Source organism: Moschus berezovskii, chromosome 4 (assembly GCF_049115385.1).
Source record: "Moschus berezovskii isolate FMDL1 chromosome 4, NW_MosBer_1.0, whole genome shotgun sequence".
Taxonomy (NCBI): domain Eukaryota; kingdom Metazoa; phylum Chordata; class Mammalia; order Artiodactyla; family Moschidae; genus Moschus; species Moschus berezovskii.
This window is the reverse complement of record NC_142463.1, coordinates 116510626-116534654: the sequence shown is the minus strand read 5'-3', so window position 1 is coordinate 116534654 and position 24029 is coordinate 116510626. Positions and strand designations below refer to the sequence as shown.

Sequence of the window (24029 nt, the reverse complement as noted above, 5' to 3'; positions counted from 1 at the left end):
TGAGAGTGAAGTGATTCGGTCTCAATGCCTTTCTTCTTTTTCTTTCCCCATCCTCTACCCTCACTCCCACTCCCAGGCTTGGGAGCATGGGGCTGGGACATGCACTGAGTGTTGCACTTTTCTTTAGGTAGGGAGGCATGTTGAATAAGGCAGGAGGCCTAGAACTGGAGCCTAGTCCAGCTGGTACAATACCACCTCCCCTTTCAGCTCCCAAAAGAGATATTCAGACACAGACTTTATGATGATTATATTTTTTTTCAATGCCAGTGCTGCTCAGCCCTCAGCATAACTTCAGTTTTCATGAAATAAACAGTGACTATATTAAATTCCACCTTTCTGAAACTGAAATCTGAGCTCAGGTGAAAGTTTCTTCTTTTCCAAGAAGCTGAGCCTGTGTTCCATCAAGAGACAAGGTTCTCCAAGTGAGGGGAGCTGCGCCTGGGTCCTGCCTACAAGTCACAACACCACCAGCTCACAATGGAGGTCTCAGTGGACAGAAGTCAGAAGTCTTAAGACACTGGGTGGCCCAGATTGCCGTAGAGGTCAGGCCTGCGGTGCTGGAACACAGGCAGTTGTTTGCGCAACTGTTGCAGATAGTTGAGGTCAATTCGGGCAAGGCAAAGCCCTGGTCCTTCAGAGCAGCGGGCCACCACTGTTCCCCAGGGATCTACCACCATGCTGTGGCCATAACTTGCTCTCTTCCCATGATGGCGTCCACACTGCGCTGCTGCCACTACGTAGCACTGGGTTTCAATGGCCCGGGCCCGCAGCAACACCTAGGGGTGGAGGAGGTAGGTGTTCACTGAAGTGCATGTAGCAGCTGGTAGGGCAGTGATAAGCCATGGACATTACAGCCCAGTCTACCCATTGTGACCATTCTGGTAACTGCCTGTGAAAGATTTACTACTCTTGAGAGGCAACAATCTGGGGAAATGAATTTTCCCACTAGGTGGGAAGAAGAAAGAAAATCTTTCAACTGGTAGAACCAAGGAAGGAGAATGAAGTAAGAAAAGGCCCTTATGTTCTGAAGAAGTATTCTCTTACCTCCCAGTGGGCTGGGCCTGTAACAGATCCAAAAGCCGAAGGGTAGGTAAGTATTTCTGCTCCAGCCTGAACCAGTGCCAGAGAGAGTTCAGGGAACCGCATGTCATAGCAGATAGCTAGACCAATCTGGAATGAAAAACAGCCTATTTAGCCCCCCTGCCCTTATGTCACAGCATTTTGTCATAACCCTGCTGCTACCCTACTCCTTAGGGCTTTCTGTCCGCTACCACCACTTTAAAGTATTCCCGTTCCCTTCCCTCTTGTTCCTCTCCTACCCTCATCCTTTCACTGTGCCCACCTTGCCTGCTGGTGTGCTGATAGGAGACTCGAGACTGGGCCCAGGTATGGTAGAGTCGCTTTCACGCATAGGCCCCTGTCCTGGAATCTCTACGTCACACAGATGCGTCTTCCTGTAGGTGGCCACTACTGACCCTAGAGTTAAGAGGGAGAAAGAAGAGTCAGTGCTGGTGCCCTAGAAAGCCAGCTTGGATCCTCTCCTCCCAAAGAGCAGGTAGCTTATAGGCTAGAACAGAAGTACAAATACCCACCAAAACCCCTGGCCAAGGAAACAGTTGAGAAAACAGAATTCTGGAGAATCTTAGGTAGAATTGCCTGAGGAGGCAGGCTAAAGAGTCTCACCCATGTTGTTCAGAATCACATGACAGTTGTAGATTTTCTGAGTCTGCTCCCAGTCCTGGCCACGCTCATGGAAACCACCCAAGGACAGCCAGAGTCCACATTCCCTGAGGGGGAGGGGACACTGACAACTCTTCTCAAGGTTCTACCCTCATATCTGGCAATCCTAGGACATAACTCAAAAAGAAACTACCTCTCCCTCCCCCTTTCCTTGATACCTGGCAAGCTGGGTATATTTTTCCAAAAGGTTCCCACCCAGTGGCTCAGACAGGCGTAGTGTCTCTTCAGGGTCCCGTGCAATGAAGTCAAATGCCTCAGGCAGGAAAGCCAGGCAAGCACCCAGTCTGGCAGCCTCCCGAATCAGCTCAGCACATGTTTTAAAGTTCTGCTCCTTGTCTGGGGTCGATGTTACCTGGCACACAGCCACCAGGGGCAGTTCCCAGGAAGAAGATGAGATGGCCATGGTTCTGAGTCTGTAAATGACACAGGCAGGCCTCAGACTGACTAGCATGGGGAAACCTAAGTTTAAGGATAAGAAGTTAAAATAGGGAGACAGGAAGGGTGGAGTTTCCTTTGATTTCACTCTTACAGGGCACACTGACCCATGGCATAATGACCCACTGATCAAATATTTCTGTGGATGGTTGGTGCCCCAGTGTTTCCCACCATCCATACATTTAACAAACATTTACTGAGCATCTATTACGTGCCAGGCAACTGAGCACAGCAGAACATGTTACCTGGGTGGAGAACAAAGTACTGAAAATCGAGGTATCCGGAGTCCAGGACACGAAAGAAGGGACAGGAGTTGGTGAGGAGGCCTGATGATGAAGCCCAGCCTGAAGAAAGTGAAAAATCAGGACACCAACTCCACTCTCAAGCAATAAATTTCTAAGATCCCCTGACTTCTCTCTTCATACTGTGAGGCTGAATCAGGACCCTCCCTGTAGAACCTCCCAAATTGTCAAAACATTCTTTATCACAGGTAATTATGGGCTACCGGAAGAGATCATAAAGTGGGAAGATGGAGGAAAGGCCTTTGATGTCACATTAAATTAAAGCCTTTTTCCTCAGACAAATGTTTCCGCAGTTCAAAAGTCATGTCCGAGATACTTCCTTGGTCTTCCCAGCGTCTCTTCTTGACTGTGCAGCTGCACGGTCAGTTTTACTGACGCAAAGCGTATTTCCCCAGCAGAATCTTTGGGGGAAGTTCACCCTCCCTCGGTTCTCACCACCCGGTGGTGGGCAGGGGGCGCTGGCACCCCGATCTCAGCCAGCGCCCCGCTCTCCAGGTAACCCTGTCTTTCCCGCGCCTCCCAGGGGCAGCGTCTCTGTTGCACAAGTTACAGCACCGCAGGTGGCATTCATCGGGGCGGGCGGGCGGGAGAGGCGGTAGGTCCTACATTAAGACACGGCCAGAATCGTCCGCGGGACCCGCACAAAGCTGCGGCCTGGAGGCGGCGGCGCAGGGCCGGGGGGCGGTGTCTGCGCGGCCGGACGTGACGCAGGGCAGGGGCCGGGCCGCGGGGGCCGGAAGCCCAGCGGGCGGCGAAGATGGCGGAGAACGGCGGTCGCGCCGGCCGGAGCGGCGGCAGCGGCACGGGGAGGGGGGCGCTGTCCGCGGAGCAGGTGAGGGCCGGCGAGCGTGAGGCGGGGCGCGCTGGCGGGGCCCAGAGCCGCCGTGAGCGTGGGGGCGCCCGTGGCCGCGCCGGCCTCTGCTCCAGCCCCGCGGTCGCGGCCGTCCGCGCCGGGGAGGGTCCCTGGAGGAGCTGGCCGCGCCCCGGGGCGACGGCGGCGGGCGGGTCGGTGAGGGCCACGCCCCTCGGCGGGTTGGGTGCCCCGGCGAGCGAACGGCGCGGGGCGGAGGGAAGGTGGCTGGCCGCTGGCCCCACGTTCCCCCCGCACCGTGGACCGCGGTACGGCGAGGTGGGGCGGGTCGCGACGAGTCCTAGGGGGTCAGTCGACGGACGGGCAGTGGACTCTGTTACTGGGCCCTGAAAATCGTCGTCACTGCAAAGCCACGTGACTCACATACTCCAACAGTCTAGTGCTTCTTACTGTTTGGATTTGAGAGTCATTCCTAGACTGAATTTAGACACCAGAAACCCTTTACTAAAAATTGGAGCATGCATTTCTCCCAGTGCCTAGCCCCGGGAAACGTTTGCTAAGTTAATCAGAAGGCCGTTTGTGGCTTGGGAACCGTGGTTTGCTGATAGTGGGGCTAGTGTCTGTTACGGTTGGGAAGAAATCCGTGTAATAGGAAAACGTAATTAAAACAACAGCTCTTTTAATTATAGGTTCGTGTATCAGTTATTTCTTGAACAGTTACTATAGGCAGAGGTATTCTGCATAAAGATTTTTAAAACTGACTCCCGCAATCAAAGAGCTTTTAGTCTGGTGAGAAAAATAAGACATACACAAAATGCTAATGTGAGGCAGAAGTATATGTATGAGAGATATGAAGTGTTATGGAATTTTGGGGGAGGGGAGAAGAGTTTTTAGACAACGTATACAAAGTGTTTTGTACAGTGATATAAAACAAAATATACTGTGTGCTTCAGTTCAGTTCAGTCGCTCAGTCGTGTGACTCTTTGCGACCCCATGGACTGCAGCACGCCAGGCCTCCCTGTCCATTACCAACTCCCGGAGTTGTCTCTTGGGTCGGTGATGCCATCCAATCATCTCATCCTCTGTCGTCCCCTTCTCCTCCTGCCTTCAGTCTTTCTCAGCATCAGGGTCTTTTCAAATGAGTCAGCTCTTCGCATCAGGTGGCCAAAGTACCTGATGTGCATAATAAATATTAATTATTTTGTTTTGTAAAAAAGATAATCTTTCAGCTCAGTTCTAAAGGATGGGAGAAGTTACTCAAAGAAGGAACTGGAGGATTTTCTAGGTAGAGGGAATAATTTGTTTAAAAACACTGTGGCATGAAACTTCCTGATATGTTTGGGATGCAGGTAGACTTAAAGCTTTTAATGGATTACAGCAACATTTGGAAGTGGAGAAAAGGGGACATAAGAGGAATCTTGGATGTCCTTCAGGTTTCTGCCTTGGATGGTGCCTTTAGGGAATGTAGGAAGATGTACAGGTTTGGGGAGAAAATAAGTTTGAATTTGAGTTTCTTGTGGTACATACAGATAGAGACATTTAGTAGATAGTTTGATTCATAATGTCAGGTTACAGAAAGAAATCTGAATTGGAGATACAGAGAATTATACGTTTATGAATGGTAGATAAAGCCATGGTTGTGGGTGAAATCACCTAAGGTTTATACAGAAACTGAAAAAAGAAGTAGAACACAGTGAAACCAGTTTTAAGGGATGATAGAGAAAAAGAGGCTGTCAAAACAGACTGAAGAATTGTGGTAATTGAGTTCTGAGGCTGTTTCTTGCTTAACATTCTCTGACCTTTGTTTGTGTTCCAGAGAGAACACTGGGTAAAAAATATTTATCACTGCTTCAACTCTGAGCCATAGAGACAGGATGGAGGCAAGTGGCACATTGTGCCGGGCACTTATCTTCTGTTATTTAATTACTGCCATTTGAAGTAGCAGTGTTGTCCTCGGAATGTTTGCGTTTCAGAGGCTTTAACTTACTCAGACTGAGAGAGTTTTTAATTGAGGGACTTGAGAATCAGACAGACCTATTTTTTCCTGCTTATACCGTTATCCTATTAGAGATATTTGAGCTGAGCCTGAAGGATTGGATAAATTTGAACAGATGGCAGTAGAAACAAAATATAGAGAATATGGTAAGAGGAGATCTAGAGAAATGGTAGATTGACATGAAGTGCAGTGACTACTTTGTTTAGCTAAACCATGAGTTATAAGTTAGAAAGGTATAGTCCTTAAAGTGTACTGAGTCTTTGCGTGGCAAAGAATTCAGGACTTTTTGATGTAAGCAGTGAGTATACCATTGATTTTTTTTATTGCATAAAATAATACATATTCATTGTAGAAAACACAAGAAAAAGTACAAGATAAGAAATAAATTACCCGTGGCCCTACTATCCAGAGATAACTATTCTTACCATTTTGAAATGTATCCTTTGAGAGGTTTTCCCCTCCTTTATGTTTTTTTACACGTGTATTTTACACATTTACATCTTTAATTTCAAATAGTATTCTAAATAGTTATTTGCTATTTCATAATCTGCTTTTAAGCTTAATACTATATCATGAATATTTTTCTGTGTCATCCAAGTACTAGAAGAATTAGCAACAACGTATAGTATGGATTTAGAGAGTCTAAAAGTGGGGAGATAATCTAACTGTTGCAGAACCTCAGGCAAGAGGTAACGAGGCCTTCAGTTGGCATGACCAATGTCAGTAAGCCTAAGAAAACTTGCTGAGGTAGAGGCAATAAGTTTGGCAGTTGATGGGATAAGGGTGTGTTCAAAGATGAAACCAGGGTTTCCTACCAGGCTGGAGTTGTGTCATTAGCAGAAAGAGGGGAGACAAGAAGAGGAGCAGTTTAAAATGGAGTAAAAGGACTTCCCTGGTGGCCCAGTGGTTAAGACTCCGAGCTTCCAGTGCAGGGTGTGCGGGTTTGAACCCCGGTCAGGGAACTAGGGTCCCACATGCTGTTTGAGTTGCCAAAAAAGGGGGGAAAAAAGGAGTAAAAGAAAGTTCAGCTTTGAATGACCTGAGCTTAAGGTATCTATAGGACATTTAGGTGGAGCTGTTTTATAATAATAGCAGGTCCTGTTTATTGACAATCTGTTGTATGTTGGATAATGTCCTAAGTCCTTGATGTAATTAATGTATCCTCACAACATTGTATGAGATAGATACCTTCAATCTTTTGGTGAAAAAAACTTAGATTCAAAAAAGACATAACTTGGGAATTCTCTGCTGATCCAGTGATTAGGACTTGGTGCTTTCCCTGCTGTGGCCCAGGTTCAATCCCTGGTCAGGGAACTAAGATTCCACAAGCCTCAAGGCGTGATCAAACATTTAAATGAATAAAGTGAATTGGGAGGTGAGGAGGTGGAGGCGGTGAGTATAGACTGGTCCTGAAAACTCTGATGAAGAGAAAGGATGAGAATCATCATTTGATAAGCTCAGAAAAATTTTTAGAGTTGAATATGTTTGCCTGGAGAACCCCCATGGACGGAGGCACCTGGCAGGCTATAGTCCAGGGAATAACAAAGAGTCAGACGTGACTGCAGCTAAGCACACAGCACATGTTAGTCAGAAAAGGGGGCACTGAACTAAAAAGAAGATATTAAGTGCAGTGACAGCCCAGAAAATGCTTTTTCAGATGCATCCAGTCATAATTCTCTACGTCTTTTATTCTTCCATTAAACCCAGTAAGAGTAAATATCATGTAGATAAGACTTTTGGGTGATAAATATAATGATTATAGATTTCCCCCATACTTATCAAAACTATATGGTATCAAACAAAAAAGAAAGAAAACAAAAATAAATCAAATGGAAATAGTTTGACTCATGAAAAGATTATTATATTGAAAGCCAGGAATAATACATTAATAGAAAATGGATTCTTAGACCGTGGTAAAAGCAGCAGTCCTGCAGTCCACCGTGTTACTTCATCCACCCCAACATGCCACCAGCCTTGGCTTCATGATCTGTGTTTCACGGAAGGTAAAATGTCTTATAATGAAGGTACATGTCTTAGAATGTTTTTTGTTGCTTTTGTTGTTTGTTTTGGAATTAAATGAAATAAAGAGCCTAGCAGAGTGCCTGGCACATAATAGTGCACCCTTACTGTGCAAACTGTGGTGGAAGGAAGGCAGGTTATTGTAGGACTATAAAAGATACAGGTATTTTAAAAGAAGTTGTATTTACATATTTTAAATTTTCAAAGAAGATAACAATAAAGTTTAGAGGTAGGCGTTATGATGGAAAACAAAGAACATAGTGTGTGAAAATAGAAAAAGTTTTCTATCAAAAAGTGTAAGAAATTGATAGGCGCTTATATATGAGTACATACAAGGAGTTGATATGGGACTAGGGGATGGCAGGAACTGCTTCCCAGAAGAATCTGTGTTGAAACGTGAAGAACGAATTAAAGTTAGGCAGAGAAAAATGTGGTGAGAAAGGTTTGGGTGGGTGTGCTAGGTAGGGTGCAGATTTTCTGCAAATGCCTGAAGGGAAATGATAGGGGAATTGCAAGTGGTTCTGCTGAGCAGTGGGCTTCCCTGGTGGCTCACGGTAAAGAATCTGCCCGCAGCGCGGACACCTGACAGTGATGGGTGGGAGAAGGGCTGATTGCGAGAGGCCACAGAGGACGAGGTCTATAGGGCTTTTTTTCTGCTGTCTTCAGGAGTTTGGGTTTATCCCGTAAGCGGTGGGAATAATGGAAGGTTTAGGTATAGGATGGTTAGATTTAAATTTAAGGTTACTTGTGCTGAAGTGTGGAGAATGAATTGAAGGAGGCAAGTGTGCCACTCGCCTAGGAGGCTCAGTAGTACAGTTAAGAGATGATCGCGGATGGATTTGCGGTATTCAGTAGGTAGATATGATTCAGAAGTTAACTGATTGAGGGTGGATAGTGAGTTGAGGATGATTCCAAGGCTTCTGGAATTAAGATCTCTTCCTGCTCTAAAAATTACTAGATTAACATCGGTAATGTAAGCCCCCATTAGGTACAACCATGACATTGCTGGTAGCACTGTAAAGCCATCCAGTCATCTTGGAGAAGCTCAGAGCAACGCAGTAGAAACTGTGATAATGTTAAGACCCTTTGGACTCAGTCTTACTTGGGGGAATATGATTCAAGAGAAATGACTGTAAAGTTTTTGTACTGTTTGTCCAGATATGTAAAATCTATGCTATTTATTACAGAAAAATTGGAAATAACCTAAATGTCCCAACAAGAGAAGAATGGTTAGATGGTTTATGTATTCAATAAGGTTTAAATGCTATATAGCCCTTAAAAATTAGAATACCATGTCCTGTAGATGAATACATAAAATGTCACACACACATATATACACACACAGGAGAATATTATTAACCTGTAAAAAAGAAGGAAATTCTGCTATTTGTGACAAAATGAATGAACCCTGAAGGTATTATGTTCAGTGAAAATAAGTTAAAGACAAATACTTAATGATCTCATTTATATGTGGAATAAAAAAAACAAAATTGAACTCATAGAAACAGAGTAGATTGTTGCTTTGGAGTGGGAAGAGGGGGAATGAGTGAAGGCGTCAAAAGGTAACAAAATTGGAGTTATAACATGAATAAGTTCTGGAGATCTAACGTATAGCATGACGACTGTGGTTAACAATACTGTGTTGTATACTTGAAAGTTGCTATGAGCAGAAATCTTAAAAGTTCTCATCACAGAAGTAACTGAGGTGATGGATATATTAACTAATATTATTGTACTAATTGTTTCCAAATGTATATGTATGGCTGGATGGCATCACTGACACGATGGACATGAGTTTGAGTGAACTCCGGGAGTTGGTGATGGTCAGGGAGGCCTGGCGTGCTGTGATTCATGGGGTCACAAAGAGTCGGACCCGACTGGGCGACTGAACTGAACTGAACTGAATGAAAGTGAAGGAAAAACAGCTTGTCGATGAGTGAGATTGCCGATGCATCCGCTGAAATGAGTGGATGAAGCAGACTGAGATGAAAGGATGATGGTTGGGAGAGGGAAACAAGCTGCTGGAATGACAAGTTCCTAGTTAGATCTATTCCTTTATTTATTGGGCAGTAGAAGGGATGCAGAGGTGGTACGGGACATCATGATATTAGCTGTATATGAATCTTGCAGAGAGAGAGCTAGAAATAAGGGATCCTAGTAAAGATGAGGTGTTTAGTCATCGATGGCAGTGAGAATGGAGATGATGGAAGTGACCGTGAGAGATTTGGTAATGGTTTGAATGAATGGGCCTGTTGCTCTCAGCTGACCGTGAGGGTCCAAGGGACATTCCGTTTGGAGAGAGGTCATGATAGTAATTAACGTACTTCACTGCTTACAAAACTGTTCCTCATTAATTCATTCATGTGATACAGCAGCCTTATGAAGTAGGTATCATCTGCATATCACAGGTAAGAAAACTAAGGCTCAGAGAGAGTAACCCAGTGGTTTTCAGTTCTGGCTGCACATCAGAATTTCATGGGAGATCTTTTCTGAAAAACTGAGGCCTGGAGCCTCACTCCCAGTGATTGTATAATTGTCACAGTATGTGACAGAGACAAAACTTGAAACCTAGTCTTTTGTCTTTCATCTGATATTTCTTTCCAAATACAGTCATCAGAGCGCTATACTAGATGTGTTGCTGGTGGTGGTATTAGTACCCAGGCTGACTTTCAGTCTGTTTTAATTCTCTGCTCAGTTTCTGGGGAAGAAGCAGCTGGTCGTAATCACTTCTCTGGGTTGTTAAGTATGTTATTATGCTTCTTTTGCACCACTACCCACCCCACCCTCACCCCCAATTTCTCATCCTTTAGGCTTCAGTTAAGGCATTCTCTCTCAGGAAACCTGTTATCAGTTAGGATTTACAGGCTGCAGATATGGGCTTTGGACCACTTTTTTTTTTTAAAGGACTGTTTTAGAAGGATGGTGGTAGAACTGAACACAGAATTGAACACAGTGAAAAGAAACATTAATGATCTAGGCCACACAAAGTTCAGGAACTAGGGCAGCTTCAGGGATTTCAGGAAAGGAATAGAGGATAATCTTTACAGGACAACTGTCAGTGTTGGGGTTTACCTGGTGGCTCAGATGGTAAAGAATTTGTCTGCAATGCAGGAGACACAGGGAATGGTGGAGACACAGGAAAGGATACCTGGGTTGGGAAGATCCCCTGGAGGAGGAAATGGCAACCCACTCCAGTATTCTTGCCTGAAAATCTCATAGACAGAAGAGCGTGGTGGGCTCTAGTCCATAACGTCACAAAATGTCAGAGATGACTGAATACTCACTTAGGTGTCTTAGCTCCAGCTGCGTTTTGTACCTGTTTGTCTCTCCTGTAGAGAGACTCTAGTATAGAATAGGTTACTGTCCCTGTGGTCAAGGAGCAAGGGTCCTGTAATTAGTAGCCCCACAAGAACCCCAGTGAATTAGGAGGGGCAGTTCCCTAACGAGAGGGATGCTGGATAGACCCAAACAAGAATTACTCACGACAAAGCCTTTCCTTTACCTGCAAGTTTAAGCTCCCCTGTAGGTGTTCCAGTAGCTCTCCACCTCCATTCTTATAACAAATGCCCAGTCCTCACCAAACTAAGTAGCAGGATGGTCTAGCCACCTCGCTGGCACTGTGTTGGTTAAATGGAGTTCCGGACAGACATAAGTTACAAACTGCAGGCTGTGTTCTACTCCTTTTGCCAGGTAGGTGCCTACCACTGCATCTTTGTAAAGCCTGCCATGCTGTGTTGTATGCTGCTGTTCAGTGGATAAGGCGTGTCCAGCTCTTTGCGACACCATGGACTCCAGAATGCCGGGCTTCTCTGTCCTCTGCAGTCTCCTGGAGTCTGCTCAGATTAGTTTTCATTGAGTCGGAGATGCCATCCAGCCGTCTCACCCTCTGCCGTCCTCTTCTGTCTCCGGTCTTTCCCAGTGTCAGGGTCTTTCCCAGTGAGTCGCTTGTATGCTGACCCTCTGCCATTTCCACTGTGCCCTCTCTCACCTTGTCTCTTTCTCATCTTCTTAGGTAATTGCTGGCTTCAACCGTCTCAGGCAGGAACAGCGGGGCCTGGCATCCAAAGCAGCTGAGCTGGAGATGGAGTTGAATGAGCACAGGTGAGGCGCAAACAGCAGGAGAGCTGGATGGGCTGCTTCTTCGAGGGTTGCGGTAGAGTGGGACTGAGTTCTCAGACCCTACTTTGTCCTTCTACCTCAGCCTAGTGATTGATACTCTGAAGGAGGTGGATGAAACCCGCAAATGCTACCGCATGGTTGGAGGGGTGCTGGTGGAGCGGACCGTCAAAGAGGTGCTGCCTGCCTTGGAGAGCAACAAGGAGCAGGTGAGCCAGAACCCCCCCCCCCCCCCCGCCATAGAAACCACGGCGCAAGAAAGGGGAGGCTCGGACTCTAGGGAATGTGGGGAGGAAAGTGTGGGTAGGGACTCACATTGAAGACAGCATAAAGAGCCTGCTGGCCTATGCTCTTTATGTTATGCTAAGTCTAACTCCTCAGAGAAAGGAGTTGCTGACTGTGCCTCTCACCGTGGGTTCTGTGACCTGGCTGAGTTGGGAGAAGGAAGGTGGTTAGAGTGGTGTTTTTCACAGTGTAGTCCATGGGTACCTGCATCCAGATCACCTGGAGGACTAATTTAAAATGCAGCTTCCCAGACCCTCTCTTGTACCCACTGATTCAAAACTGCTGGGGATGGGAGCCACGAAGAGCATTTTAAAAATAATCAGCCCAGGTGATTCTCATGTATACTAAAATTTTTAAACCATTGTTTTAAAGAAAGGAATACTTTTAGTGTCTGGGCTCTACTATTAATATTTGGTTAAAGATGAGGTTAGAGGAATCATTTGTCCTTCACTTCCCCAACCACTGTCCATAACAGATGGGGGAAGGAGTCCTGAAATCCTTATATAATCCCTGTCGCTTGCCCTCTAGATACAGAAGATCATTGAGACACTGACACAACAGCTTCAGGCAAAGGGAAAAGAACTCAATGAATTCCGGGAAAAGCACAACATTCGTCTCATGGGGGAAGATGAGAAGCCAGCAGCCAAGGAAAACTCAGAAGGCGCTGGGGCTAAGGCCAGCTCAGCGGGCGTGTTGGTCTCCTAGAAACCAAAGCCTTCGCATTGTTTTCTACCCTAATTCCCACTTCTAATTTCTCTTTATTGTTATTATTATTTTCTCTGCTATTGTAATATTTTTTTGTTAATTAAATGTTTTGGTCAGAATGCTTAGCTCTAGCCTGAACCTTTCACCCAATATGAGGGGTAGAATTTGCATGGGGCATGGATAAGCATATGATTTGTGGTTTTGGTTCTATCAGGTTAATGGCTCCCAGTATCAGACTAGGTCTTATATTTTATCCTTTCCTTTGCAAATAAAGATGCATCTCCTTATTTACTTCCCTCCCCACCAAAAGATTCAGAGACAGTGTTGACTTTCAGGTTGCAGTTTAATCAGCATTAGAAATGAGGAAGATAGCTCCGTGATAATACTTTGAGTTTGCAACAAAACAGAAGCTTGGCAGTGTATCTTGGCACTGTTCTTTAGATAAAGAGGTCTAGAATGCAAACCTGTGGACTAGCTGTCCTGCCATCCTCACCAAAACCCCCAACCAGGTAGAGCTGATCATTCCAAAGGCAGGTCCGATGGCCCACACGTTTTAGTCCATGGTCGGCACAGGGGAAGTGGAACCACGGAGAAGGAGACTTTCCTGTTGGGTAAGGGTAGAGGGTGGTTATTGAGGCAGCAGCACTTTGGCCCCCATGGGGCTCTCAAGAAGCCCAAAGGCTTGCTCATTGTTTTTCTTGCAGGCCTCTCCAAAATTTAATGTTCTGTGTATTCCTTTAAGTTGTCGACTAATTCTTCCTCCTCCCTGCCCCTTTACTCCATCCTTTTTCTCTCTGTAATCTTCAGTTTTTCCTGTATTCCCACCTTTCCCCCTTCTCAACCATTAAGCTGGCTCTCACGGGTATCATAGATGTAGAGGTCATTGCAGATGGTGTCTCTGGCTCTGGTCAAAGTTTCTCCACCGAACAGGACAGCAAAGGGCCCAACCACAGAACATGAGTGATGGCGTAGTCCTCGAGGCCCCTGCCGGGACCCCTGCCCGCTGCTCACGAACCTTGAAAGCTTTTCCACCAAATGGGAGGCAACAGGTGGTTCCTCCTTGAGGGAGAAAGAAGGGACTGTCTGGAGGGATTTGGGCATCCAGAGTTTAGTTGTGTTCCACCCTTAGCGAGATGTTGGTAGACAATACCTTAATCTTTCCATGACTCCACTGCCCAGCTACTTCTGGTTCAGCTGAGTTGCAGCCCCCAAAGAGTAATAGCTGGTGACCTGGGTGGGGCCCAGGACTTTGAAGCAAAGCAGCACAGTGACCCGAGCGTGAAACAGTGTGGCAGCCTTCTTCCTTATAGCTGCGAAATTCAGGCCTGAGTTGGGTTTTCTGGAAAGTGTAAGTGCTGTATACTGCCTTTTCCCCACTCCCCTTGCCAGCGATAGAAGGGAGACATGGGAAAGGGCCACATGTAGTTCAGTTGAGATGCAGGGTAATATTGAAAGAAAGTTAAACTCTTAGACATGGAAGGTTCCCAGGGAAGAATGGTGCTAGGGTGAGGATGTTAGATAAACTGCCTGCGAATCTGTTTTTCCAGAGTGCAGGTGAAGGAAGGGTGAAGATTTTAGGGCAGGGGAGGTCATACCAATAGGTGCGGGTGCCAGGGTCCAGCCTTAACGTGTAGATGCTTCCGTACCGCCGCTGAGTGCGGGTCCCGCCCTCCCGGCCCGCTACCCGCAGCTCTCGGTCGGAGATTCGGGTACAGGTGTGACTGCTGAGGCCGGCAGGGGGGCAGCTGCCGGAGCCGGCGGTCCACGCCTCCCACTCACCGCGGTCCGCGTCCAAAGCGGTCACAGTGGCCAAGCGGCGCGACCCGTCCCAGCCGCCCACCACGCAGAGCCAGCGCCCGCCCAGCGGCGCCGCGTCGTGGTGGCTGCGCCTCGGGCCTCCCGGTGCTGCCACCCGCACGGCCTGGCCCGCCGCCGGATCGAAGACCACCGTCTCACTGCTCGGCTCTCTCGCTCCTCCAGCTAGGAGCCCCCCCACCAGATAGAACCGTCCCCGCAGTTCAGTGCATGAATGGAAGGCCCGCGCCAGCAGCGGGTCCCGCGCCACCGGCCGCCAGGTCCAGCCCGAGCCCCGCGCCTCACCCACAGCCCCCGCCATGCGCCCCGGCAGAGGCGAGCTGCGGGGCCGGCGACCCGGAGCCCCGCTATATGGGGGCCCAAGCTTCTCCAGAACCGCCCCTACCGGAAGCCCCTCCAGCTTACCCCCTCAAGGCACCGGCTCTCACCTCCGTCACCCAGCAACCACTGCCGCGGCTGCAGCACGACGCTGCAAATTGAAGGTCGCAAAGCACTGGTTACCGTGGAGACAGGAGACCCGGGGAGCTACCGGGAAGCAGTGTTCTCACCGTGGCAACAGGAACTGTGCTAGGTCAATGAAAATGATGAGTGTTGAACTCAGACAGAGGAGAGCCAGTTCTTCAGAAAGACCCCTGTTGTTTAAGCTGTGAATTCACTTGGGACTACGACGTTGCAGGTGCCGATGTTGCTCAGCAAAGATTGAGGAGGAACCACGTCCTTTTGACTTTAGAGTATTTGGGGGCGGGGGGGGCGGAGTGGAGAGGGTAAAGGGGCCTGCCACTTGGCATGGGATCCAACGTTCGCCCCGGGCAGTGGAAGCCTGGCGTTTTAACCACTGGGCTGACAGGGAAATTCGCTTTGGCATTTTTCTGATTGATTCTGATTTCCCCAGGGATGAGTTAGGAAGAGGAGACAAAAGTCAGAGGGGAGACAGTGAAAGCAGACTAAGTACTGACCTGGGAGTCAGGAGACTTGGGTTCTGGTTCCAGCTATATCCTGACTCTGAAGGTGATTACTTTTCTCGAGGCCTCTTCTTTCTCATTTATAAAACATTGTTGACTAATCTCTTAGTTGTTTTACAAACCAGAGATCTGTGGTAAAGGCTGGAAGGTCTTGACCGGGTGGGACAGCCTTTTCCTCTCTGGCCACTAGAGGGTAGTAGAGCCCAGTCTCAGGGTACTGTGCGGGGGGCAGGGGGCGAGGGCGAGAGGAGAGATGGGGTTGGGGTGAGGGAAGAGACCTGGAACTTCGGAGAACTTTTCACTATTGAGTCCTAGGAAGAGTAATTCCTGATTTCATCTTGTCTCATGAACTCATACAGCACAAGGAAACAGATACTGTGGCGTCTGGAACTCAGAATTAAGGGCAGGGAGTTTCTCCTGATAAGATCCAGGGCAGAAGCTGCCCAGCCTTAGAAGCTGGATAGAGGTGAAGGGGGGGAGGAGTGAGAAGAACAGACTCCTGCCCCTCCCTGGTTCTGTTCTGTTCTGTTCAGTCACTCAGTCGTGTCCGACTCTTTGCGACCCCGGGGACTGTAGCCTACCAGGCTTCTCCATCCATGGGATTCTCCAGGCAAGAATACTGGAGTGGGTTACCATTTCCTTCTCCAGGGGATCTTCCCGACCTAGGGATCGAACCCGGGTCTCCCGCATTGGAGGCAGACGCGTTAACCTCTGAGCCACCAGGGAAGCCCCTCCCTGGTATCGGCCTTTTATTCAAGCCAGGTCCCTGAGCTTCTTCTTAACTCATCCCTGCAACACCCAGTGAAGAAGCCAAGATCCACACTGACTAGTTTTAGCTACAGGTGAAAATGCAGACAGAGTTCTACTTCCAGCATCGCCGAGGTGGGACAGAAACAGGACTTGTGTCCCCTGGGTCGGGGCTGTAAATGGGAGTGATGACTGCTTACTTTTGCCTTTGGTTTCTATAGCATCAGCTTGGTTCCCATCATGTCCCAGAAACTGAGGCCTTAGAGAGTGACTCGAGCTACAGTAGGGATGGAGGTGTCATTCAGGGACAGCACAGCAGGGCTTTTCCCATTCCAGATCCTGACTCTCGGTCCTTAGAGAAAGACAGCATGAAGAGGGTATGGGCAGGAAGGTATGAGGACCTGTTCCTTACCTATACCTATACCTTTAAGCCGAGACCCAGTAGTAGCTTTGAAAGTCTCTGCCCACCCAACTATAGCTTTCCCTGATTTTGGCAAAGGGGATCCTCAGTTTTCCAGATCGTGGTTAAAAAAAAAAAAATCATTTCTAACATCCTTGGCTGAAATCTGAAAATCAGTCTTTTCCCTAAGGCTTCTAACTGGCTAATCTCCCAAATGCTGGATTCAGATCTGTCCTAAGGTTTCAGTGAGGAGCTGCCTGGGGGGTGGTGTCGTTTTGCTTTATCCGTCCTGGCCTATATGCCCATTTTAGGCCCTTGCTTTTGGGTAAGTCGTTGGTGGCTCTGCCAGACTCACTTTCTGCCTCTCCTGGATGGAACAGGGAACTCCCCACCCAGGCGCCTTCCCAGCTCCTCTCTCCCGTTGTGTTTTCCTTCTCCTCCCAGCCTCCACTCTGGGTCCCCAGCAGCTCACCTGAACGTGTACCCTGACCCACACATGCTCCTTAGCTGCTCCCTGCCACTTCTGTACCTCTTCCAGTTCCACCTAGTAGTCAGAGGTGTCTGACATGTCCATTGGCATTCCAAACACAGACCCGGGGGAGGACTCTGACCTCCCCTGGTTAGTCTGAATCAAGCCTGTATTTTGGAGGAAGAGAAAAAAAAAAAACTTGGCGAGGGGAAAAGAGGGAAAGAAGAAGGAGAGAAGAGAGGAAGAAAACAAACCAATCTGTACTTGTCTGACACACACTTGACACTCCAGGGCAGCATCTTAAGTGGTGTATAATGACCCCGTCAATGGTAAAACACTGAAAGGGCATTAAGATAAAGTGAAGGGCACACCTGTGAGAGAATCGTGAGAGAGAGGGAGAAGGGCTACCAGGGCTTCTCCTTCTGTCAACCTGCTTTCCATCTGCTAATAATACACAGGGACAGCCTCTGTCCAGGAGTAGGGGGTGGGGCTGATCATCCTGAAAGTCTCAGAATCCTGATGTGACCCTATGACTTCAGTCTCCTCAGTGGGCTATTTCTGGTAAGCAAGGATCCCTGCACCTCAGCTTTTTAGTCTCATACCTGTCCCAGCCCTAAATCTACACCCGCTTGTCTCAAACCTTCACAAAGCTCTTAGTCTCTCTTCACCTTTCCGTAACCCCATTTTCTGCCCCTGGAACCATCCCTGGCTCTCAGCATTGTCCAGTAAACAGAGAAAGCCGACAATTGACCCTAGGGGTCTTAGTCACACTGGCAGGACTCCCTCAGTTTCCTCTACCTACATCTCCCAGGCTGTCCTAGCCTTCTGGCATTCTCTCTGGCTCTTCCTTTTTTGTTCTCTGACCTTTCCACATTTTCCCCACAGTTCATTCTGACTAGTTGATTTCCTGTCCGCATGCCTTCTTGGCCCCACCTCGGACTCTTTGCTCAGCCCAGCCAGAATAAGGACATGCGCCGACAGAAGGCCAGAGGGATGACCAGGACAAGAGACTTCAAGAGGCCAGATCTTGAGTCGGGACTGAGATGTGAGCTGAAAGGAGTTTGAGAGAAAAGCAGGACCGTAAGCAGACTTGGGGTGGAGGGGAGTGAGTCAGAGAATGATGGAGCGGTGGGATAGGATGGGGAAGAACCTGAGCCCTGGTGATACTGAGCAGGAAAGGATCACTGGGTCATGCTGAGTGGTGGAAGTTGAGGGTGGAAGAGGGAGATACCTGAGTGATCCCAACAGTGGGCAAGCGGGCATCCAGAAGTTTCTCTTTAGGTCTCTCTGTCTGTCTCAGATTTTGTCTCAGTTTGTTGTCTCTTTGAATTTCCCCCTTCGATAACTTGTGTGTTTCTCCTTCTGTTTCTTTGTCTGAGTTTCAATCCGTATCGCTGTGCCTCGAGGTCTCTCTCACCACTTCTACTCTGTGTTTTCCTCTCTGGACCTCTGTCTTTTGTCCCCTGCCCTCTCTCTTCTGCTGAACAGAGCCAACCATCTGACTGTTCTGCAAGGAGATCTAGAACCAGAATTCTAGGAGTGACCAGGCTTCTCCCCTTAGGCTGTATGCTAGAAATGTAGAAACAGTTTGCGGTCCCTGGACACAGTCATAGGGTGTTGATCACTGATGGGGACCTAAATGAGCTTCAGTATATGGGGCCTGTTCAGGGAGGAGTGTTTCTCCACAGAGGACCTTTGAGTGTGGAGGCCTGGGCCCAGGGAGAGAAGCCGGCTAGAATGGGGAGATTAGATTCGAGTCCTTCTTCCTCTGCCTCTCCATATAGCCCATGGGCCAGTGCTTCCTGATCTCACTAGTTATCACAGGCAAGGGACTCTTGCTCTGTCTCTTGATCCCCAGCCCTTCCTCTATGCCGCTTCCAGAGTTGAAGGAAAAGCTGAGGTTCAGCCGGAAGGCTTTAAGATGAGGCTGGAAGGCAGTTACTAGGGATTTCTTCACAGAAAGCCTTAAGTACATCTTGAAATGTGTGGTGGAAGATGCTCAGGAGGTAGTCAGGGGAGTGCTTTTCCTAGGCTTCCACTCTTGCTTCTCCTGCAATTGGGACTTACTTCCTCCATCCTCAGCTGAAAAGTTCCGCACCTTGCGATCTCCGGGACTGAAAACTGATGCAGGACAGGTCCAAGTCTCTGAGTGCAGTGGGAGCAAGACTAAAAACTAGTCCTGCTGCAGTGGGACTTTGGGGGTGTCTTGGAACCTGAAGGACCCAGTCCCTGCTTTCCAGGACCAGGCAGAGAGAGAACCAGGGCACTTAGACTAGGGCTCCTCTACAGCTGCATGGCATCCTGGCCTCTGACCAGGGCAGCAATGCCTGCCTGCTGAGTGCTGAGCATGGATGGTGGAAACAGGTGGAGCTGCAGGTCTGGGATAACTTTGGGTCCTGGTGTGGAGAGAAAGGGCTTCTGAGGTGGCACTAGCAGTGAAGAATCCAGCTGCCAGTGCAGGAGATGTAAGGGTCATAGGTTTGATCCCTGGATTGGGAAGATCCCCTGGAGGAGGGCATGGCAACTCACTCCAGTATTCTTGCCTGGAGAACCCCACGGACAGAGGAAACTGGTGGGCTACAGTCCGTAGGGTGGCAAAGAGTTGGACACGACTGAAGTAACTTAGCACGCACATGGAAAGGAGGGGATTTGAATTGAGGTGAGAGAGAGGTGAGTACTCCTGGACCATACAGAAGGACTCTAGGACTCTGCTAAGAAATTTCATACTAAAATCCATCCCCCAGTTACAGGAATCCCCAGATCCTACTAGCCGCCCTGATTCCCACCTCCTGCTCATGTCCCCTCAGCTTCTGCCCCACTCCTCTAACAACTGGCCTCTCCCCTCAGGCCCTTCCCTCCAGTCTCCCAGTCCTTTCAGGCTTTCTGGGTCTCATGATGTTTTTCTCCATACACTGCCCCATATTCTGCTCTGCAGCTGTCCTGCCACCCCCAGGGCCTGGTCCTAGTGTGATGCTATATCTCAGGGCCTCAGAAGGCTTTCCCCTGGGGAAGCCAAGCTAGGCGGTGTCAGAAACCCAGGCTGATGGCTGGGAAGTGGCAGTCTCTGGTGCAGAGAGGAGCCACACCCTCAGTATCTAAGCTGGATACCTGGAGACAAGGTTGAGAAACTAAGAGGCCGGATATTACCTGAAGATGCCCTGGTGGTATAGGCTCTGCAGGTGGGGCTGGTCCCTGGGGGCTGTCTACATGATTTCTAACAGGTAGGCTCCCTGGGAGGAGCCTGGTTCTTTCTGTGGTCGTGGGTGGGGACAGGGATGGGGAAATGCAGGGAAGCACAGTTTGGGGTCATCAGTAGAATCCATTCTCTCACCAAACTCTTTGGTCTCCACCTAAGCTTTGCCCTTTAAACCACTGCCATCTTCTCCTGCTCTTGTCAGCCCTTGTACGACTCTGATTTCCACAAGGGCTCCTACTCTTGTTCTTGGCCAGTCAGGACCTATTTCCAGAACCTTCTAAAAGTGCTAGCCCACCCAGAGACCAGGGCCTCCCCGGGGGCTCCACAGTAAAGAACCCGCCTGCCAATGCAGGAGACATGGGTTTGATCGCTGGGTGAGGAAAAATGCCCTGGAGGAGGAAATGGCAACCACTCCAGTATTCTTGCCTGGAAAATCCCATGGACAGGGGAGCCTGGCGGGTGACAGTCCATGGGGTCACAGAGTCAGACCTGACTGAGCGGCTGGGCAGGAGCACCTGGAGACCACAGTGTCAAAGAATGAAGGCATCTCTCTTTACCCACAGCGTGGTCCCTGATTCTCTGATTGTGTGTTTACAGAAGCTTGGGAGTTCCTGGGATGAACACAAGGAGATGGGGGCTCTGCACACGTCATCCCACTGAGAAACAGGACCCAGATATGCCTCACGCGCAGCTACTTCCTCACTCAGCTTCAGGGCTTTTTAGGAACAAGCAAATCCAGCCCCCTAAGCTCGAAGGGATGTTGTTGGGCAACAGGAAAGTGTGGTTGTTGTTAGGCAACAGGAAAGGATGGCGCTGGGTACTGGGGAATCAATGGAGTTGCAGGACAGCCAGATAGGAACAGCACAGCACATGGCAATGTTTAGAGGAGATCTCTTAGAAGGCAGGACAGCATCATCCTGATCCTGGGCACGGTGAAGCTCCGGCTGGAGGGAAGCACGGTTGCTCTCCAGTGGAGGAAAGCACGGTTGCTCTCCAGTGGAGGAAAAGCTGCCAGAGCATCGGGGTCACTGTCCAGCCCTCTGTGGGTGAGGAGTGTCCCAGGGAGGAGCAGGAGGAGGGATCTTGAAGCTTCTCCTGGAAATAGCCTTGGTCCTGAGGGATGGAATCAAGTCCCCTATCAGTAATCTTCCACTACAGCCTCAGTTAACCCCCTGACACTTCTCTGTACAAACCGCAGAAACCAAGGCAGTGAATAGCTTAATTAGGAATAGCTTAATATCACACAAAGAAACAAAGCTGTATAGAAATGGATTGTAGACATTTTGTCCACCCCCATGCTTCCAACAATTTCTGCTCGGCTTTATTATCTGCTTTTGTCCCTCGCAAAGCCCAAGGGTCTCCCTGCCAGCCTCTGACTCTTTGACCTGGGATCTCACCTCAGACAAACAGGCTATTACTAAGAGGCTCTCTCATCTCCTCCTTCCCCCAGCCCGTCCTCCTGAGACCCCACCCCCAGCCCCTCCCATCCTGGCCGTCTCCCTTCTTCCCCTGCTCACTGAGTCTGACCCTCACTCTCACTCTTCTTCTCCCCCACACCACCCCACCCATCCTTGGTCTTCCCTGACTCACCTCCAAGTCCCATTGACACAAATAAAAATTTCAGCACAACCCACTCCAACCGGTTTGGCTGAGGTGTGCAGCTTTCCGTGGGGACAGACACAGGTTACAAGCGGATGCTTGGACACATTAGATAATGAACATCTGAAGTTAGGCACACAGAGAAAGCCCTGGGTATGGACATACAGAGACATGCAGGGAACGTGTGATGGAGGGATCTGGCGTGTTATTATGCATCTGTCTCCCCTAACTGAGGGCTCCTTGAGGCAGGGACCACGTCTATCACGCGTCTCTACCCTCTGCCTGCGGCCTGGCGTGAGGAGGTGCTCACTCAATGTCTGTTGAATGAACGCAGGCATGCGGGGCATGCCTGCAGTGATGCCCCTGGGACAATACACATGCTGAGGAGGCCACCTTGACTTGAATTATTCCCATTCTTCGGGCCCAGGATGTGGGTGGAGGAGGGTAGGTAGTGAGGCATGAGGAGAATGGGGATTCAACGAGGGAGAAAGAACAGAACTCAAGAGATCACGCACTTGTTTGCAAAGTCTTCTCCAAACAGTATTTCCTTCTGGCCCCAACCCTGGAATTTGCCTGTTGCAAGCTTCATCCCAGAGGAGTGCAGGCAAGGCCTAAGAATGAGGGCGTGTTCCCCAAGAGCATGGCCCATGTGAAATATACGGGACTCAGGCACGACGGCAGAGGGACTTGGAGACAGATGCTTGTTGGAGGAGGAGAAAGATCCCTACCTCCAGCAGAGGCCTGAATTTACTTCCTGGCCCAACTGCTCCCTTTCAGGGTAGCCTTAGTCCTCCCTCCAAGGCCACCTCTGGTGTTTACTAGGACCTCAACATACCCATGAAAAAATATTTGGCACAGCCTGGCCTTGACATCTCTGCTAAGTCCAGCGGGAGCCCAGTGCTCCGTGTGACTGGAACTGCAGGTGAGTGACCAGGGTCCTGGACGTCTTGGCTGGCCACAGCATGGATGCACTGAGAATGGAGGAGGTGCAAGAGACAGGGGGACGGGGCACCCGCCTAGTGATCACACTGCCTTCCCACTTCCGTGCCTCAGTCTCTCCTGGGGCTTCCTGGACCAGGAGGGGTGGATCCGTGGGAAGGAAATCGTGCGATAGGATCCCAAGTGTGATAATTATAATTATAACACAGGCTGCTCCTCCCTCTTATTCCCCCCGGCTTTACCCCACCCCTGCCACTGTGGATCTCAAAGCAACATCGGGGTGGGGTTGCTCCCCTGGCACAGGTGAGTCCTGAAGAGGGGAAGGGGTTCACCCAGGCAGAGGTGGAGAGAAACAGGAGCTTTGGCATTCAGCCTGGCCCTCGTGGGAAATAGTTCTCTAAGAAGAGGTCACTGCCATGAACATTGTGAGATTTGGGATCTAGAGCCCCTGGAGTCATGGTCCAGAGTTGGGCTCATGGTCCAGAGGCAGGGTTAAAGTCGGGGTCGCTGACCAGGTTCAGGAGAGTCAGGATCTCCACTCTGTACCTGACCACCTTTTCTATCCATAATGTCATGCCCTCAACAAAAATGCATCCAGTCCCCGTTAAGTGCTGTGGACTGCGCTAGCATGGATGACTGAGACAAGATTACAAAACAAGCCCGACTTTCCAGGAGTTCACAGACTGCAGTTCTCATCCTGTCCCCTCATTTAACACATTTACTGAATCCTTGGCACACAGCAGGCTTCAATCGATGCTTCTTGATTTGAAGCTTACAATTTAGTTAAGGAGATAAGATGCGCACAAATTATGAGTACGCAAGCTATAATAAAGGGACTAGCAGAGGCTGAGGAAGAACAGAAGGGAGAAAGGCTAATTTTAGGTGGGAGGAACTGAGAAGGCTTCATGGAAAATGTGGCATCTGAGGTCAGCTTTGAGAGATGAGTAAGGTTTTGACAGGTGGAATCAGGAGTGTGTGTGTGTGTGTGTGTGTAAAATATTCTACATGAAATGACCCCCAGCCCTGCACCTTGCTGTCCTTGGCTCCTCCTGCCGGCCCCTCTCCAGACAAAAGGATCCTGCTGCAAGGTTTTACCCCGTATGTATTTCCTCCTCTCTCCTGTCTACCTGTATCGATATATATTTTAGCTCTAGCATGTCAATGACCGTGCTCCTCCTCTTCCCTTAGTTTTCAGGGAGTTGAGTTTGCCCCCTTCTCTGGCTATCCCAGATAGGTCAGTAAGGTTTTGTGTAACTTGGAAGTTACTTTATAGGCAACAGGGAAACAGGATGGTCTGACCGGTAAGAATTTGAAATCGATTATCCTTGCAAAGTCCAGACATGTGGCTTTGTTCAGTAACCATGGGATAAATGGTTAAAGCGACCACAGAGATGGTGGAAAGGAACCCCTCTCTGCTCAGGCAGTGCTGGCGCAGTGTGGGGACTCCTGGCTAGTAGCGAGGTGTCGATGCTGATGGAGAGTCCTGCTAGGGA

The 24029-nt window shown here is 49.1% G+C and overlaps 3 protein-coding genes across 4 annotated transcripts; 1 reads left to right on the top strand and 2 right to left on the bottom strand.

The window, feature by feature from the left end:
* Positions 1 to 232: 232 nt before the first annotated feature.
* NIT1 (nitrilase 1) lies at positions 233 to 3217 on the bottom strand. 2 transcript variants are annotated; one of them, XM_055402164.2, is made up of 7 exons: positions 3084 to 3217; positions 2421 to 2519; positions 1899 to 2153; positions 1684 to 1787; positions 1343 to 1476; positions 1045 to 1170; positions 233 to 776 (listed from the first exon to the last, which is right to left on the bottom strand). In XM_055402164.2, coding segments are annotated over exons 1-7 (987 nt in total). In that variant the 5' UTR covers positions 3086 to 3217; the 3' UTR covers positions 233 to 509. The 2 variants fall into 2 exon arrangements, with proteins under 2 accessions (XP_055258139.2, XP_055258140.2); XM_055402165.2 differs by lacking the exon at positions 3084 to 3217 and adding an exon at positions 2913 to 2947.
* Positions 3167 to 12534, top strand: PFDN2 (prefoldin subunit 2). Its single transcript, XM_055402173.2, has 4 exons — positions 3167 to 3309; positions 11316 to 11404; positions 11505 to 11628; positions 12233 to 12534. Exons 1-4 carry the CDS (start codon positions 3235 to 3237, stop codon positions 12407 to 12409), a joined length of 465 nt encoding a protein of 154 aa, XP_055258148.1. The 5' UTR covers positions 3167 to 3234; the 3' UTR covers positions 12410 to 12534.
* Positions 12535 to 12791: 257 nt separating this feature from the next.
* Positions 12792 to 14525, bottom strand: KLHDC9 (kelch domain containing 9). Its single transcript, XM_055402163.2, has 4 exons — positions 14005 to 14525; positions 13560 to 13719; positions 13270 to 13468; positions 12792 to 13013 (listed from the first exon to the last, which is right to left on the bottom strand). Exons 1-4 carry the CDS (start codon positions 14523 to 14525, stop codon positions 12847 to 12849), a joined length of 1047 nt encoding a protein of 348 aa, XP_055258138.2. The 3' UTR covers positions 12792 to 12846.
* Positions 14526 to 24029: the final 9504 nt, after the last annotated feature.